This window comes from Pan paniscus, chromosome 1 (genome assembly GCF_029289425.2).
Source record: "Pan paniscus chromosome 1, NHGRI_mPanPan1-v2.0_pri, whole genome shotgun sequence".
NCBI classification, from domain to species: Eukaryota; Metazoa; Chordata; class Mammalia; order Primates; family Hominidae; genus Pan; species Pan paniscus.
This window is the reverse complement of record NC_073249.2, coordinates 161441369-161459626: the sequence shown is the minus strand read 5'-3', so window position 1 is coordinate 161459626 and position 18258 is coordinate 161441369. Positions and strand designations below refer to the sequence as shown.

The 18258-nt window shown below is 39.8% G+C and overlaps 1 protein-coding gene and 1 non-coding gene across 6 annotated transcripts in view; both read left to right on the top strand.

Annotated features, from left to right (window-relative positions):
• Positions 1-13028, top strand: part of DNAJC6 (DnaJ heat shock protein family (Hsp40) member C6) — a 161213-nt gene extending 148185 nt beyond the window's left edge. For all 5 annotated transcript variants that reach the window (XM_008958946.4, XM_008958948.3, XM_003806937.4 and 2 more), the window contains 4 exons: positions 3616-3879; positions 6388-6530; positions 8997-9173; positions 10677-13028. In XM_008958946.4, the coding sequence (XP_008957194.1) occupies positions 3616-3879; positions 6388-6530; positions 8997-9173; positions 10677-10778 (686 nt within the window). In that variant the 3' untranslated portion in view covers positions 10779-13028. The remainder of the gene's footprint in view (positions 1-3615; positions 3880-6387; positions 6531-8996; positions 9174-10676) is intronic.
• A 541-nt stretch (positions 13029-13569) lies between these two features.
• Positions 13570-13760, top strand: LOC112438774 (U2 spliceosomal RNA). The gene has a single exon (XR_003027131.1). It is a non-coding gene; the product is annotated as a U2 spliceosomal RNA (small nuclear RNA).
• The last annotated feature ends 4498 nt before the right edge of the window (positions 13761-18258 follow it).

Here is an 18258-nt window from a genome sequence, read left to right as displayed (position 1 = left end):
AACACTTACTGTGATGCGGTGATGTTACCTGTGAGATCTTCACACCGTTCCCCTTCTCTCCATTAACTGTGGTGCTCTCCGGTCAATTTGTAAAATTCTATACAGAAAATAGACTCAAGTATCGTATTTCCAGAATATTTTCACCATATGTTAATAGATGTTACAGGATAAGTGTTCTGAGAGCAGGTGAGATTGGGAAGCACTGGTTTCAGTGGATTTTGATTACCACTAAGAGGGACACAGTATCCAGAGTTCTCAAACTGATTTCACCAAGAAGCCTGTTTTCAAGGAGGGGTTCACTGGACTACTATGTTCTGAAACATTTTCTTCCTCCTTTTTCCTTCCTCCTCTAGGGCAGTGCAGATTTGTTAAATAAGGGTGGGGTAGCCCTGACACAAAGGTTTATCTTGGCTATATTGATAGTCTGTGATCTCAGAAAGCCCTCCTGAGGCATTTAGAGCCAGATGGAGGGAATGTGAGCCTGGCTACCGTTGTTGTCTGTAACTCGTGTCAGCATCTTTATCTTCCATTCTGTACTATTTAGATGTTTTTCCCTTTTAAGAACTCTCAAAATTATTTTATGCATTTTCTTCTCCACCTTTCTTTGTATCTTACTGAAAATTTCAAATTTTAAAGTAATATTATATCAGATGAAATTTTACTTCAATAAAATCTCATTTATTATTTATTTTTAATGCATTTAATGCATTTATTCATCCAACAAGTATTTAAGGCACTTTTGTGCCTTCTAGGTGCTAGGACTGTTTTAGTAAAAAAAAAATAACCAAACAAAACAAAACTCCTGCCTTAATAAAACTTACATTATAGAAGGGGAATCAAATAATAAATTAACAAATATATAATGTCAAATAATGAAAACAATAAAAATAACAGTTAATAGTTATTGGGGCCTTACTATGTGCCAGGCACTACTTAAAGTGTTTTACATGTATCATTTCATTTAATCTTCCTCATAATCTTTTGAAGTAGTGACTGTTATAATCCTCGTTTTACAGATGAGGAAACAGGGACACAACAGGTTAAGTAACATGCACAAATCACAAGCTTTCAACACCAAGAAGTCTAGCTCTGGAGCTTGCACTCATAAAAGGTTTAGAGGTTGATGTAGCTGAGTGTGGGAAGGGGTATCAGTTCAGTTCATCCAGTCAATGGTTTTCTACCCTTGAGCATTAATTCCCTCATTTCACAGGTATTTTTGAGTACTTACTATGTGGTAGGCATTCAGGATGTAATAAAGAATCAAAGCTGATGACATTCCTGTTCTTTGAAACTTGCACTACAGTGGGAGGAAGAAACTTTAATCAAATGTAAAATATCCGCTACTGTAGGGGCTACACAAGATGGAGCATTTTTTAAAAAGCTCTCCAGGTAATTCTAATGCACAATCAAGGTTGAGAACTACTGCTTTGCTTTTAATGAGGATTGCAGTGGTCTCTGGATTTAGCTACCACTTTGTATTTCTGTAAGTTCTCTGCTTCAATAGCATTAACAATTAGACTTGCTGAGCATGGGGAGAAAATATTCTAGAAGGGTAGACATCAGAGAGTCCTGCAATGTTGATGAGCCCCATGAGTGCGGGGTCAGCGTCTGCTTTTTCACCACTGTGTCTGCAGCCTGGCATCTAGAGGATGCTCAATAGTGTTTCCTAAATGAATGAATAACTGACAGTGTGGTAGGCATATGGCAAGGTTTTCTTAGTTCTTTAGGCTTTTCCGTATTTACCAAATTTTAAAATAAAAAAAACACATATGTTCAGAACAGAGTAAGCTTCCTTAAATATAAAATGAAACCCCAGTGTAGAATGAATACCAAGTCTTAGGTGTATGTTCCCGTGCTATTGGCAGGAGGGCTCTGGGACATAGGAAGAAGGAATTCATGCTGCTAGTTATGGAATGAGTGGGGCAATGCCAAGCTTGAAGACAAGCCCTGTCATTACATTTTCCTATCACCAAGTGTTTATTGAGCCCTGAAGATGTACCAGGCATGTGCTTATTAGCATATGAGCTTACATTATTTTATAATATATAACGTCTCTTTGTTTGCTTAATTGTGAAATACTTTCCTATAGTTGTTGTGTCTTTACAGTATACCTGTGATATAGACATAGTTTTGATTAAACAGATGAAGAAACTCAGGCTCAAAGGAGTGAGTTTTTTTACCCAGCTTTAGAAGAGCAAAGATTCTCTATATCCTGTTTTCAGCTATATTCTTAGTGCCCAGCATAGTACATGACACTTGGTAATGCTCATCAAATAGTGGTGAATTAGTGTATATATGTATGAATGAATGAAGAACGAATGCAAGAATGAATGATAGAGCTGAGACTGAAACTCAGATTGATGGTAAGTCCAGTGATCATGATGCATTTCCAGCAGGGAAGGAAAGTGGAGCCCCCGGATCAGAATAGGGAAAGTATCTATAGAAAGAAGAGATCGTAAGGGATGAGTTATAGTGAAAGGCTTAGCAATTAGGAGAGGAATTAAGGATTACTGAGTGCAGTAAATGAACATGACATTTGGAGGTAGGATGCACATAGTCTAATCCCAGCTCCATTAATTAGCTGTGTGATCATGAGTATATCAGGAAACCTCTCTGAGCCTTAATTTCCTTATCTTTAAAGTGGAGCCAGTGATACTACTTACTTCCTAAGAGTGTTGTGTAGATCTGAGCAGTAATGTACATAAACACGTTTTGTTAACTCTAAAGAGCTATATAAATATTAGTTATTTTATTATTGTTACTTTAGACTTTTTACATGAAAGGGTCTTTGGAGATCAGCACATTTCAGTTTCTCATTTTACCTCTTTAAATGTAAGCCACAGCTGGTTTTCATATTTTGGACATAGCCCAGCTTGTACGCAGTGAGTGCTTAAAAGTTTGGAGATTATGGAATCAAGATTCTACTTAAATTCCTGGCACAAAATAACATCATTTTCAAAGCTTGAATAAGATCCTTTGTCCTGTTTAAAGTTATCAGAATGTTGACTGTTTTTGCTCTCCTTCAGTGAAATGCAAGTAGTATGAAGTTAAAACCTACTTGTGAAATTTCAAAACATCTTTATTTACTCTTGGGCACTAACCATGCTTTATAACAAAAAATGATTAATCCTAATAATTGAAGTTTAAGTAGCACCTTAATGAGTGGACTGTTTTATTCCCCATTCTTGTCATTTGGTAGTTTTTTAAAAATTTTATTCTAGTGAAGAAACAGAATCTGCTCAGAAGATGGAAGGGTGGGGAAGGATGGCACAGTGGGAAGAGCCAGGGTTCTTTTGACCTGGAGGCAAAGATCCAGAATCAAGTCTTGGCTCAGCTACTTGCTGTGTGCCTCTGAGAAAAATCACTTAACTGCTCTGACCTGCAGTTTGTTCATCTGAAGGAAAAATGAGGCTATTAAAACATACCTAGAAATGTTATTGTGGGGATTAAGGAAATAATATGTATGCCTGCAATTGCTTTATCTATATTAGGAAGATTACTTATGCTGTCAGTCAAGGGAATGGCTATTAAAGCCACTGCAAACAGTGTCTTAAGACACAAGAGTTAGAGGCCACTCAAAATAGTTTTACCTTCTTTATCTCTTTTTTTCTCTAGGTAGTTCTTCATTTGCCAGCAAACCCACCACACCAACTGGATTGGGTGGAGGATTCCCGCCTCTCAGCTCGCCACAGAAGGCGTCTCCCCAGCCTATGGGTGGCGGGTGGCAGCAGGGAGGTGCCTACAACTGGCAGCAGCCACAGCCTAAGCCTCAGCCCAGCATGCCCCACTCCTCTCCCCAGAACCGACCCAACTACAACGTGAGCTTCTCAGCCATGCCTGGGGGCCAGAACGAACGTGGGAAAGGATCAAGTAATTTGGGTAAGGATAATGGTATGGGACCTAGCTATAGGGCAGCCTGTCTATGTTGTCACACTGCCTGAATGTGTCTCTCTGAAGGTGACAGTATTTTCTGGGTAGTTTCAATTCAGTAGTTTCTGAGGGAATCTTATAGTTGTAGAGATACAACATGATCCCTACCCCCAACGCTGTACCTGGAGGCTCCTAGGTTGACTATGCTCCTAACTTTTATACCATTTTGTGACCGTGGGCTCACTTGTCTGTTTATCTCCAGACTGGAACCAGATGGAGGGCAGGGACTGTGTCTTAGTTGCCATGGTATCATTAGCACCTAGCATAGTGCTTGGCATAGGGTAGGCACTAAATGAATGTTGAAGGGATATGAGTGGAGAGGTAGATGGATCTTAAAGCTGTTATTCCTTTGGAAGAGGAAGTGGAAGAAAAAGTTGGGGAATCTTTCAAGCACATTGGTCATATTTGCCCTTTGGTCCCAGTTGGAGGACTGTATGTGTCTTGGAAAACTTGGTCTTTCTTATGCTCTGTTTGGTGGATTCCTGAGATCAGCGGGGTACCTATGATGGTGCCAACACCTGAGGCTGGAGGATACTCTGGATAGGATCTTGACAATGAGTGAAAAGTAATATTTTTGCATAGGAAGGATGGTTAGATTTGAGTGTATTAAAAGCCTATTTTGGTACATTTTATATTTCAGCTGATTTTGTCAGACCCTGCAATGAAGTACATAGGAACATGGTGAGGGAAGAGGCCTTTCTCTCTATGGAACATGGAAAGGCAATTCTTCTGCTCTTCCTAGTAGCTGTAGCTAACATTTATTGAGTCCTTACTGTATGCCAGGTGCTATCCTAAGCATTTTTCATGTACAGGCATCCCCCTTTATTTGTGGTTTTATTTGCAGTTTCAGTTACCTGAGGTCAACTGCAGTCTGAAAATATTAAATGGAAAATTCCAGGAATAAGCAATTCATACATTTCAAATTGTGCACTATTATGAGCAGCGTGATGAAACCTCGCACTGTCTTACTCCATCCTGCCTAGGATGTGAAGCGTCCCTCTGTCTAGCACATCTATGTTGTATTCTCTACCCACCCATTACTTACTTAGCAGCCATCTGTGTTATCAGATCAAAAAAAAGAGTACTGTATATATAGGGTCTGGTACTATCTGCAGTTTTAGGTGTCCACTGGGGATCTTGGAACATACCCCCTGTGAATAAGTGGGGGGACTCCTGTATTATTTCTTATAATCTTCAAAACCAACCGCATATCATAGGAACCTGTGACACAGATCGATGAAGTAATTTCCTAAGTTTATACAGCTTATAAGCGACAGAGCCAGGATTCGAACCCTGGCAATCTGGCTCCAGAACCCCTGCCCTTTATTGCTACACCCTACTGGCTAGAACACAGGTGCTCACAACACCAGCATGTTAGGAATTCAGTTGTCAGGGATATGTAACATCATGTTTGTTCTTGACTAGCAGGGATATTTCCTGGACAATTCCATAGAGTCGTGCCAATTCCCCTCCATTTTTGAGTAGATAGATGTGGGGTGAGTGACTTCAATCAGCAAATACTTATGGAGCATCTTCAGTGTAGAAAACATTGAGGATGCAGCAGGGAACAAGAAACAAAATCCCTAGTTTCAGAGCACTTACATTTCAGTGTGTGCAAAAACAGGTATGTGTATGTCTTACAGTATAGAGATAGCAAATGGTTTTCAACTCAAAAACTGATTTTGGTTGATTTGAATCGACTGTATGGACTGTTATGTTTTGGTTCTATTTTGTTTTAACAAGCATTTAGATAGCCAGGCACTGTTCTAAGCATTTTAAATGTTAACTAATTCATTTTCAAAACAAGTCCATAAGGTGAGTAATATTCCTAACACCATCCCCATTTTATGGATGAGGAAGTTGAGGAATAGAGATAATAAGTAACTTGCCTAGGTTACATCACTAATAAGTGGCAGAGCTGGAATTCAAACCCAGGGAGTTGGGGTCCAAAGTCTTTGTTCCTAGCCACCATGCTCGGCTGCCTCTCCAAACAAATTGAGAAAGATTAAGAGGCTACAACCAGACTTGGAGAGAAAGAGCAAAGTGATTGACTAAAATATCAACAGAATATGGGCAGAGAAGTGGTAGCATGCATGAATTTCAAGTACCAAAACCGAGATCCCAGTGCCAACACTAATATGAGTTAGTTATAATCTGGAGGGATAATGAGCATCCTCATCTAAAGAGAAGGTACAGTGGAAATGGAGTTGGATTTGGCTTCATGATCCAGCCTCCAGTTTTAACCTTGCCACATATATGATTCTGGACAGATTCATTTTCATCATCTGTAGAATGGATGCAAGAGTCTCTTACCCTACTCACAGGGTAAGCAAGCATGAGGGTTAAGGACTGAATGCATATTAAAAACACCTTGAAGACTCCAGATGCTGTGAGATAATGATACAGTATTATGTTTAAGAATGAAAACTATAATGATTTTCAAAAATTATATTGCAGAAGGGAAACAAAAAGCAGCTGATTTTGAAGACCTACTCTCTGGTCAAGGTTTCAATGCTCACAAAGACAAAAAGGGGCCTCGGACAATAGCTGAGATGAGAAAGGAGGAAATGGCTAAGGAAATGGATCCTGAGAAACTAAAGGTGAGTGAGGCCCCTGACACAGCTTGATTATCCTATATGACAAAGTCATGTGATAAAGTCATGTGTATGGAGCTATCGCCATGAGAGTAACCTATTGTCTTAGCCCATTCAGGCTGCTATAACAAAATACCATAAACTAGGTGGCTCATAAACAACAGGATTTTTTTTTTCTCATAGTTATGAAGGCTGGGAAGTCCAAGATCAAGGTGCCAGCCATTTTGGTGTCTGGTGAGGGCCATCTTCCTGGTTCATGGATGGTGGTCTTTTCCCTGTGTCCTCATAGGCAGAAGAAAGAGGTCTTGCTCAGGCCTCTTTCATAAGGGCACTAATCCCATTTATAAGAGGTCTGTCTCATGAACGAATCACCTCCCAATAGGAAGCCCTAACCTCCTAATACCATCACCTCAGGAGTTAGAATTTCAACATAGCAATTTTGGGGGGACACATACATTCAGACCATATCACCTATAAAAGGCATGATAGTAGATTTCTGGTGGCCACTCTATTTCATTTGGTCTTTGCAGCTGTGATTTGAGTACAACTGTGCCCTTTAATAGCAAAGTAGCTTTGAGGAGGTTGCACACACTGTTTACTTTCTTTAATAAAATAAATGTTATTCCATGATATGGCAATATAGATTTCTTTTGTTTGCCTGTTCAAATGAGCAGTGGCACTTTCTAAGAGGTGATTTTGTTATTCAGATGGCATTCACATTCTAAAGATGAGTCACTAGAATTTGCTGGTAAGAAGAATGCATTATTTATGTTTTCTCTTTCTGCCTTGAGAGCTTTTTTATTAAACCAGATTGACTGAAGTCCCCAGGATCTTTTCTCTACCGATAGAGAAATATTTATGTACCTGAGACTTACCAATTCCTGCAACATTAGACCTGGAGCTTTGGAAGGTAGAGGAGAGAAAGGCTGAGGGAAGTGTGGCTCCTGTCTTCCCCATTGTCTCCCTCTACTTTTAGCCAAAGCAGTTCCACTTTTCTCTCTTTCTGATTCTGGAGGTTTAGGTAAAATTAGATTTGAGGTTTTTCCTCAAATCAAATCAACATACTTTTTTCCTCAAATCAACATACTGTTTTAGTATGTTTCAGCATTTTTTTCTTTTTTAAGTTTGCAATTCAGCGAATCTAACCCCTTTGTTTCACAGCTGAAAAAAAACCACATAACTTCATAGATGAAAATGTTGTATGGACAGGCGGATGCAGATTAGCTGGGAAACAGAGGGTGGTTCTGTTGATGAGTGGTATGAGGTCTGGAAGAGTTTGTAAAGATCAAGAGAATTGGAATGCTCTTCACAGATGGAGAGGTTGAGTTCCTATGTGACAAAATACTAAATATGCTGATACTGCAACAAACTGAAAGAGGAGGATGTAATCTGTCTCTGTATTAAAGCATCTGCAAAACCAGTACTTGAACGGCAAGTCAATCTTAACACATTCTGAAAACATATACCACCGTTCTGTATAATTTCCTGACAGATTTGTTGCAGGTGTATATAATATACATCTAATATAACTTAGATTCTTTGATACATTTTTTAGTACAATGTAGGGTCTTTCATTTGCATGTTTTTCACTCCACCCAATGTCACAGAAGCTTAATATTTCTTCCAAAAACTTTGTGCTTCATCTCAATAACCTTTGTTCATTAGGCAAATTCGGACAGTTTCCTATAAAAGAAGCTGTTTGTTTCATTTAAACCATGTTTGATTATTTAATTGGTAAAGGGTATGTAATTGTTTGGGAGGGTGGCTGTCATTAATGTGACTAAACCATTCGTCCAGCAACACTCACTTAGCTGAACTCCTGTTAGGTACTCAATGCTGATACAGTTTTATGATCCCTCTGACTTAATCACCTCATTTGTTCAAACTGTGAATGTTCATAGTTCAAATAAATGGCTAAATGGGTCAATTCACGTAACAAGCCTTTTTGAGCTCTGTTCTGCACCAGGTTTCTTATTTGGTTCCGAGATACAGTGATATATAAGAAATAATATTTTTCCTCAAACAGCTCTGCCTAATGGCAGGCAAAGAGAAACACACAATTACAATAAAGTGTGGTACATATTATGGTAGAAATATGTTTAAGGTAGAGTGGCCCAGAGAAGTTTGGCCCTTTTTTAAGGTTTACTTATTTAGTGCAATATCTACCCTCATGGAGTTTATATTGAGTATAACTCTGGGGGTGGGGATGGGAGAGAAAGGAATTCAAACTCGCAAAGTCTAACAGTGTGAAATTCCTCAGCACCCTTTTGAAAGATGATAGAGTTAACCAGGGAGACAAGGTAGGAGATTGAGGAGGAGAAGCATTCCAGGTGGAGGAAACAGCCTGGATTATACAGGTTGCCCTAAGTGTTTTGATGTTGCTGGAGCAGAAGGGGTTTCTAGAGTCCTGGTGGAAACCTTCTGAACTAGTAAGTAAGCATTTGAATTTCTTAATCCCCTTTGTGTTTACAGATTCTGGAATGGATTGAAGGCAAAGAAAGAAATATCAGAGCCCTTCTCTCCACAATGCATACCGTACTGTGGGCTGGGGAGACCAAGTGGAAACCAGTTGGCATGGCAGACCTGGTAACACCAGAGCAGGTGAAGAAGGTGTACAGGAAGGCTGTCCTGGTGGTGCACCCAGATAAAGTGGGTATAACCTGCCCTGTTGTGTAACTTGTCAGGTCCTTGCTTCATTATCTTATGAGTATGTGTTTTACTTTAAATGTGCTGGTTGATATGGCCTATTTTTAATAAAGTTAAGTCAATGAGCTAAAATCAGATATTTAAACAAATAGTTATACTTTATGAAATGAGAAAGAAGATATCAAACTATATATTACAGGGGCTTATTTAGAGAGAGTAAGATTTACCCAGTGATTAATTTTTAGGGCTCAGAAGTAAATTGTGTCTGAGTACGGTGGCTCATGCCTGTAATCCCAGCACTTTGGGGGGCCAGGATAGGCGAATCGCTCGAGCCCTCAAGTTTGAGACCAGCCTGGGCAACATGACAAAACCCCGTCCCTACAAAAAAAATAAAAAAATTAGCTGGTGTGGTGGCATAAGCCTGTAGTCTTAGCCACTCGGGAGGTTGAGGTAGGAGGATCACTTGAGCCTGGGTGATCAAGGCTGCAGTGAGCTGAGATCGCTCCACTGTACTCCAGCCTGGGCAACAGAGTGCGACCCTGTCTCCAAAAAAAGAAAAGAAAAGAAAAAGTAAATTGTGTCCTGGCTTACAATAGTAAGGACAGGCTAAGAGCTGGACAGAAGAAAACTCCTTTCCTGTAGAGATAACAGCAGTATAGTTAGCTAGGATGGTAATGAAAAAGCTTCAGAATGTAGTTGGTAAAATTTGTGAGAATCAATAAAATATTCAGAATGGAATTAAATTTGCCACTCTCTTGATTATCACTACATTGATTATGTCAGTTTATGTTTTCATTGAAGTATATATACATCTAAGGGCTCTACCTTGTCAGAAACTTCAACTAACTCATGGCCAAATGAAATCATCATACAATACATAGAAACATTCAGCAAGAAGTGAGTCATCTTGCTGTCACATAGACTATACCAGTCATATGACATGAAGCTATGATCGAAGTGCCACTTGGGAACACAGGCTTGAATTTGATGCATATGATTTTCATCTCTCCACATTTTTTTGTACTAGTCTGAAAAGAAGAATTAATGAGAAGCAATGGTAGTGCTTGAATGTTGATGAATCAAAAGAGAAGGAGAAACAAGAGCCCAGAAAAATCCACAAACTGTATGCCCCATTATGACTCTCAAAGAACTTTTTAGAAATGGGAAAATGGGAGTTAAAAACAGTCAATGGAGATGGGCTGTCATGAACCTTTGTCATTTGGCAGATACGTCTGGAGAACAGAGATATGTCTTGTGCTGCCTGATAAGCTCTCTGTTGTCTACGTCTTGATGGATTACTACTACCCTTGTGCATTTCTAGGGGGAGGTCATGATGGGGAGGTTATAGTAATTTGGGTCAGATATAGTAGATTAGGCTGAAAAGGAGAAATGGTCAAATAGAAAAACATTTCCATTACTTAGAGCCCATATATTGGCAGTGAAAAATTTAATATTAATGAAATTTTGGTCTGTGGTATCTAATGTGTGTTTTTGTTTTCTCTACAGGCTACTGGGCAACCCTATGAACAATATGCAAAGATGATTTTCATGGAGCTCAATGATGCCTGGTCTGAATTTGAAAATCAAGGCCAAAAGCCCTTATATTAATTTATGAGCTTTTCCATCTCTGCTGCAGACCTGTGCTAATGCTTAGTGTGTGTCACAATTCTGAGGTTTTCGCAGATGAACCAAAAACTCCAGTAACATGTTTTCAGTACTAAACCGTTAAGTTACTCATGAATTAATTTCTCATTGATAAGGAATGTGGATGTTTGGTTTCTCAAAGTTCCCACCGTAAAAGATCTGAAGCATGAGAGGAACTTCTAGTCAGATGACCTTGCAGAACCACCGCATTCCACCCTGCTCTTTGGGGAGCCTACTCAGCATTCTACCTGGGGAAATGGAAAACAGAGGCCACCACCCATGAAGGCATAACACCCATCACATTGTCAGAGAATAGGATTAATGAGCAAAAGTTATGATAATAGAGTTATATGATGGTTTAATGGTTTCTAGATTTTTCTTGGAAAGATATAATTTGAGCAGTGGCTTTATGCAGACTCCAAGAACAAAACCACCAGGTATTTTTTTTAAGTAAAAATTTACTAAGGCCTTTAGCATAATACTGTAAATGTCTTTTGGTCAAGAAGACTAACAAATATAAAGGAACTTGAAATGTGGGGAGTGATAATAGTCCAGTGATTAAACTACAGTCCAGTGATTACCACCAACTTTCTGAATAAGCTAAAAATGAATGAAAATGGTGGCTAAAGAAAATAGGGACTCTGAAGATGTCGAAATCTTTATTCCTGGTTAGGAAGGTGGGCTGCTACCCTTCTTTCCCTTTAGAAAACTGTGATTAATTAAATAAAAAGTCTTACTACTATAACAACTCTAAACCTGGTTTAAATGAAACATCTAATTTTGCTGTAAGGCTTAATGCTCTTCTTTTGTTTAGCCAAGAAAACATTCTTAGCTGGAAACGGGTGGTAAAGTAGTTTGGCCTGTTCACAACTTATCAGGACCAATATCTAGTATGGACTCAGTGTTCTCTAGGTTTGTGAGCAGTTGTGGTAAGAGAATGGAAGGCAACACTGAATAGGAGTTAAGGGAATGGCACGATCACAGTGAGAGACCTGCACTCACCTGCAGACCCAGTCAGATGGCTTGTCAGTATCTGCTCTGAGGAACCAGGTCCCACCTCCCCACAAGGCAAATCTAGACCCATTAGATTATTACAGTGGGCTTTATTGTTTTAAAAGTGGTTGGGGATCCACAGGAACGACATTCATACAGGGACATTTGTGAAAGCAAAGCAAGAATGAATGCTTTCCCAATCTCAGACTGGCTGGATTCAGATCAGTGTGTTGGCTGGTTCTCATTTTAAGGGGTAAGCAGTTTGCTATTCTGTGACTTTAGTAGATCTCTTTTGTGTGCACATATACAATGTGCATTATACATATATATTAAATATATGCACAAAGCAGATGGGCAAAAAGATTTTCATGCTAATCTTCAAAGGTTCATGCTCAATATTGTGAAAAGCTTTTAAAAGTTGTTTTGAAAAGACAATCATTTTTTGTTTTTGTTTTAACTTTCTTGTGGCAAGCTATACCGGAAAAGCGGCATGTCAAAAATACTTTAGGTTCTACATAGATCTCTTTCTCTCTTTTGTTTTGTTTGTTTGTTTGTTAAAGTTCATTATTTATTTTACCTTTTACTGACAATGTGAAACTCGAAGAAAATGTTCTCTTTTTAAATATACAGTCATAAACTGTTCAAGGTAACCATAACAAACTAGGTGTTATTTATTAACGTATTATAAAATAATGTTTGATCCAGTATGTGCTTGTCTTATTTAAAATTGGAATGTGAGACATGTTGCTGTGACCTGTTTTTCTTTCTCATTCACATTTGTAGATATTGTGTGAACTACAGTATATAATGATAACAATTAAAAGGATATTCTGTGGATGTCACGTATTTTGAAATGATAGAACTACATTAGCTTTGTATCATGTTTGGATAATTCATCAATGTTCACAGTTTAAAACATCATTAAACATTATGTAATTAGCAATGAGAAAGAATCTTACTTAAATTTGGGGATTTTCCCCCACATCTCTTTTCTGGATACATTATAATTCTGGACCCCTATTTATCTCAAAACTCTTAATATATGCAGACCAACAGGTTTTTGCATTCCTTTTAAATAACTGGTTGTGACAAAGCTTGTTGTTGATCAGATTCACTGTTTCATCATATTTATTGTAATATATTTTTTGTTTTGTAAATATGTTACAACAAAATGTGATTGGTCTAAAATATTTGTAATGTATATTAAAAGGTTCAAAAATATTTGTATAAATCTAAGTTATTTGGGTACTTGTAGGAATACAATGAGGAGCTTGAATGCCACCTTCTGACATGATTTACTTTTAAGGAAAGTTATGAGGAGAGAATACAAAAAGCATGCACCAAAATGTAATCTGACAGGATTTCTGGATTTATACGTAATCACTCCTGCCCCAGCACACACACACACACACACACACACACACACACACGCATGCACGCACACATGATTTTGATTATGCTACATGATATATGTTTCAAAAAGAATTAGCATAGAAATCCTGGTCTCCTAGCCAAAAAAATCAAAGGATTTTCAAAAAAATGAATCTGTATGTTGAGGCAAAAGGATTGAACCTGGAAGTCTGGGACTTTATCATAGAAACAAAGTCTCAGATATTTTAGTTCTTTGGAAACAAATGCTGTAATTCAAAAGCATTTGACCTGTCACTGTACTATCTACATGTGGAAGAATGTTCAAGTTGAATCCTAATGCCGTGAATGAAACACAATCTGTGTAGGGAATGAGCAAAAAAGTTGAATTCCAATTGCTTTTTGGCCTTTTGGCTAAAATAAATGTAGCATCTAATTTTATCAGTTTAACATCTGATATGTCTTCTATCCATGTACAATATTTTAAATGGATTTTCTGGAGCAGGGAGATGGAATAGGAGTTTCCCCCACCCATTCCACACATCAGCCTGGTAATGCAGTAACTGCAGGAATAGTTCACCTCCGCCTCCCTAAAACAACAACAACAGCAAAAGAAAAAATTTGAATTCCAGAAATAGTTATTGCAGCAACAAGTCAGTCTCCCTGCTGGAAACACCTATCAGGGAAGCTGGCTCAAGTAGCAGATTTTGATTATTCTAAAGATAAATCATGGTTTTTGGGAATAGTGATACATGTTGGTTTGAGATTAAAAGACTGGGTTTAAATCCTAGTTTTTCCATTTATAGACTTTTTTTTTTTTTTTTTAAAGAGAGTCTTGTTCTGTCACCTAGGCTGAAATGCAGTGGGTCTGTCACAGCTCTCTGCAACCCCTAACTCCTGAGCTCAAGTGATCCTCTTGCCTCAGCCCTCTTGAGTAGCTAGGACTGCAGGTGAGAGCCACCATGCCTGTTTTTTTTTTTTTTTAGACGGCGTCTTGCTGTGTTGCCCAGGATGGTCTTGAACTCCTGGCCTCAAGTGATCCTCCAGCCTCAGCCTCCCAAAGTGCTGGGATTACAGGCATGAGCCACTGTGCCAAGCCTTACAGACTCTTATATTGGACAAGTTTCTTGAACTGAGTCTTAATTTTATCACCTGTAAAATAGAATTCTAACAACCCTGCAATGGAGGAATTAAGAACTGTGTATATAAACTCTTAACAAGCGGGTACTCACTAAATAGTAATTATTGGTATTGTTACTGATAGTAAATAAGACAAAGTATATCACTGTAGGTGGGTATTGGAGCTGGAATTACATGGAAACCTCATATTCCAGGGAGTGACACAAGTAGGAAAAGGCAACCCAAAGTTACTTTTACCTTGGTCCTTATTCCTTATCTCCTTGGGTTTACAGAGATCTGTCTACATAAAATGGCAAAGAGGTTTGCATTGTAGTTTCTGTAAAGGGAATAGCTATGTAAAAAGAAGTAGCGATTGAGCATTAGGAAGGAAAACCAACATTTACGGATTTCAATTAGTGTTGCATCATTCTTGCATTTAACTTATGCACTGACTTGCAAGCCTACCCCAGTGTAGATATAACATCCTGGCATTTATCTTGTGTGCACTGCCCTAGATGTTACTATATATATATATATATATGTTTTATATATTTTTTTCTCACTTAATTCCCCCAAAGATTCTGAGAGACAGGTTTTTGTAAATCTTACCTCAGGAAGCTAAAGCATGGAGAAATTTACCCAGAGCTGGAGCTTGAGGCTATATATATATTTTTTCTGAGGCTAGGGAGAGATGATACTGTGTATGGTAAACTTATTAATATTTGTTAATTCAGCCAACATTTTGTGTATACTGTATGCAAGATGCTAATAGATATGCTGGAGAAAATTAAGACAGTGAATGGATTTGATGCCCTGTGAAGCATAAGAGGTTACTGTTATTTCTAATTACTACAAGAATTCTTGCTTCTTGGTGCATAAGATCTACTGTGGGGAACAGTACAAGTGCTGACCATCTGACTTTAGAGTTGAACAGTTTGGGACTTGATCTCAGCTTCCCTATTCACTGGTTACTGGGAGCTTGTTTTCCTATCTGTAAGACAGAGACAATAAAAACTAGCTCATCATGCGAGACTATTGAATGCAAGGAGAGAATATTAAAATTCATCCCAGTAAGTCCACTGTAGTCCTAGGCAGCATGACAGAGGTCACAGATCTTACAAGTAACATATCAATGGCAAGTTGGGGATAAGGATTTGGTTTTTAGGGTTTTAGTTTCTGTTTTTGATGACTCTTTTATTTTTGAGAAAATGTGGAAGGAGTAAGTAGAAGAACAGTTTTTTTTCAGTGCAACATCAGGCAAAAGAAAAGCAGATTTTTTTCAGATGGTTAAAGCCTATGGCAAAAGAGCTAACTTTCTCTTTAAGGTGATTGGTAACCTGGAAAGGACAGCTGGCGTGGGCAGAAAACTTGTTCAAGACAAACACTGTCCCAGCATTTTTTAAATTCCAGACATTACCCTGGGGCAAACACCTCAACTTTTTCTTTCATACCACCTTCCAATATCTTACTCCTGAGCCTAGGGTGCTCAAACCAAACTCTGCTTCTGATGTGTTGTCAGTTTTCTCTAAAATCACTTATCTTCTGTGGAACTGGAGTCAGGCTGATGTGGAAGGCTCCCGCAAACCCTATTTAGGCTCTCTGGAGACAGAGTGGGTGGTTGGAAATGGAAGGGGGAATGAGGGAAATTTAACCCCATAGAATATCTTCCCCATGAGAGTAGCTTAGCACTACACGAAGAGAGCTAAAAACCACAGACTTCCAGGGCTTGTCTGATACGCAGGTTCCCTTGAGTGCTCTAATAGGTATTAGAAATAATATGATAGGGAAACAAGCTCTTGTAGGGGAGGAAGAATCTTTTCCTCTACCTATCTTAGGTTCTCCGGCTGGGGCCTTGTGCATTAGACTGGCCAAAGACAGATGAACAAAAGTAAAGCAAGTTTATCAACACGTGCGTTGTTCATATAGGTAACATGGGAATACTTAGAGATAAGCAACTCAAAGATTTGGTTAGAACTTGGGTTTATATAGCATATTAGCCAAGGAACAATAAATTTTTAAAGAAATGACAAGATAAAGGATCTTGAGTCTCTAGGGGCAGCAAATTGTCGGAAGACAAATATATGGGAGACTAGTTGCAGATAAAGGCCAAATACTAAGGTTTATCATGTAGATTTTTCTTGTATTGTCTCCAGGCTGACAGGGGTCTAAAATTGTCTCTGGTGATTAATCTTTGTCCTTCCTGGTAGAGCAGGCAGGAGGTACACCTTGGTAAACTTATATCCTGCTTTTTGGCAAATAGAGGGAGGGCAGAGTGCTTTTCTAGTACCTTGTACCTATTTGCTTCTTCCTAATTGCCTTCAGCTCAAAATAATCCTTAAACCAAAGTGGCATACACTGCCAATGCTCTTGAGTAGATTGAAGGCTCCAAAGTAAAAAGTGCTGTACTGTAGTATTGGATCTCCAAGCATCCGCAGTGAGTCAGGTATTACAATGCTGTTTTCAGTGAGTGTGCCATCCATCTATGAGGAGAAATGAGAGGAGCTAGAAAAATAAACTGACAGCTAGAAAAATACTCCACTGAATCAACAAATAGACATTTCTTGAAACAGTAACATGCTCAATGTGCAATTTTGAAAAAGTAAACTGAGCAAGGATCACGACACATGATGGTGGCGAGAATTTATACTTCTCAGGTAGCCAGGGGAAGCTAGGTTTCCACAGATTCCTTTGTCTTTCAGTCCTTTTGAAAACTGAGAAAAAGCAAGAGACGAGGGACCGCACCATCAGGTAGAGTGGATCTCAGCTAGAATGAGGGGAAGTGGCCCAGAATCCAGCCTCCTCCAAAGAGCTGTGTGACAGGCAAGTCCTATCCTTTCTGCTCCTCTTTCCTTAAATGTAAGATGAATCATTTGGACCAGACTGTTTCAATGATCTTCTAGATTGCTTTTGCCAAAACAGAACTCTCCATTCCTGTGAGTAAGATAAGTACACAATGGCTCTCAGAGATCTAAAAACTGGCCTTGGTTACCTGCAAACTTTGAGGCCCCAAGGCACAAAAATAATAGCTTTTTTTTTAATTATTTTTTTTTAAGGTTCATGAAAGCTTCGGACACAAAAGCTTATATGGTCTTCGTCTCTATAAATAAACCAGGGAGTAAAGAAAAAACCCGCTAGTTTCAGTAAAGCGTTGCTATTAAGCAAAGCAAACCTATGCAAATATCAAGTTCTTAACGAGGAGTGTTTCCTAAGGGGCCTGTCCTCTGGTACCCCGCCTCTCCTCTGCCACAGTCATGTGAAGGCAGACAGGCACACACTCGCACACTAGCACGCACTTGGGAGCTCAGGGAACATAACACTGGTTAGTGAGTCGGTGTCCCTCTCCCATCGATTGCAACTTTTCCCCTCCTTCCCTCTCCTGCCTCTCCTCCCTTTCTACATCTCCGTTCTCAGGAAGGCTCAGGGAGGATCCCCCGCTGCGTGCACTGCGTTCTGAGAGGCCGGGGAGAGACTCTGGGCCCGCGGTCGGGGCGGAGCCAAGGTCCCAACCCACATTGAACGGGCTTGAGGATTACTTGGAGGGCTCAGGATCTAGGAGGAGGGCCCAGGGCACTGGGTTGGGGTTACTCTGGGAAAGCTCTGTGGGACCAGGTGGGACCTTGGGGCTGGAGATGGACTCTGCGAGCTGGGGGCGGAGTTCTAGACTGGCAGAAGCGGAGTTCTGGGTGGCGGAGGCAGGGTCGGGACCAGCAGGGACGGCCTCTGAGAGTTGGGGGCGGAATTCTGGGCAGGTGAGGGCTGGGGCGGGACCAGCAGGGGGAGGCCTCCGCGAGCTAGGGGAGGAGCTCTGCATTGTCTGGGGCGGGGCTTTGAGTAGCGGTAGCGAGGTCTGGAGCCGCAGGCGCTGCCTCCGCGAGGTAGGGGAGGAGCTCTGTACTGTCAGGGGCGGGGCTCTGAGTAGCGAGGCGGGGTCTGAACTATCAGGCGCGGCCTCTGCGAGCTGGGG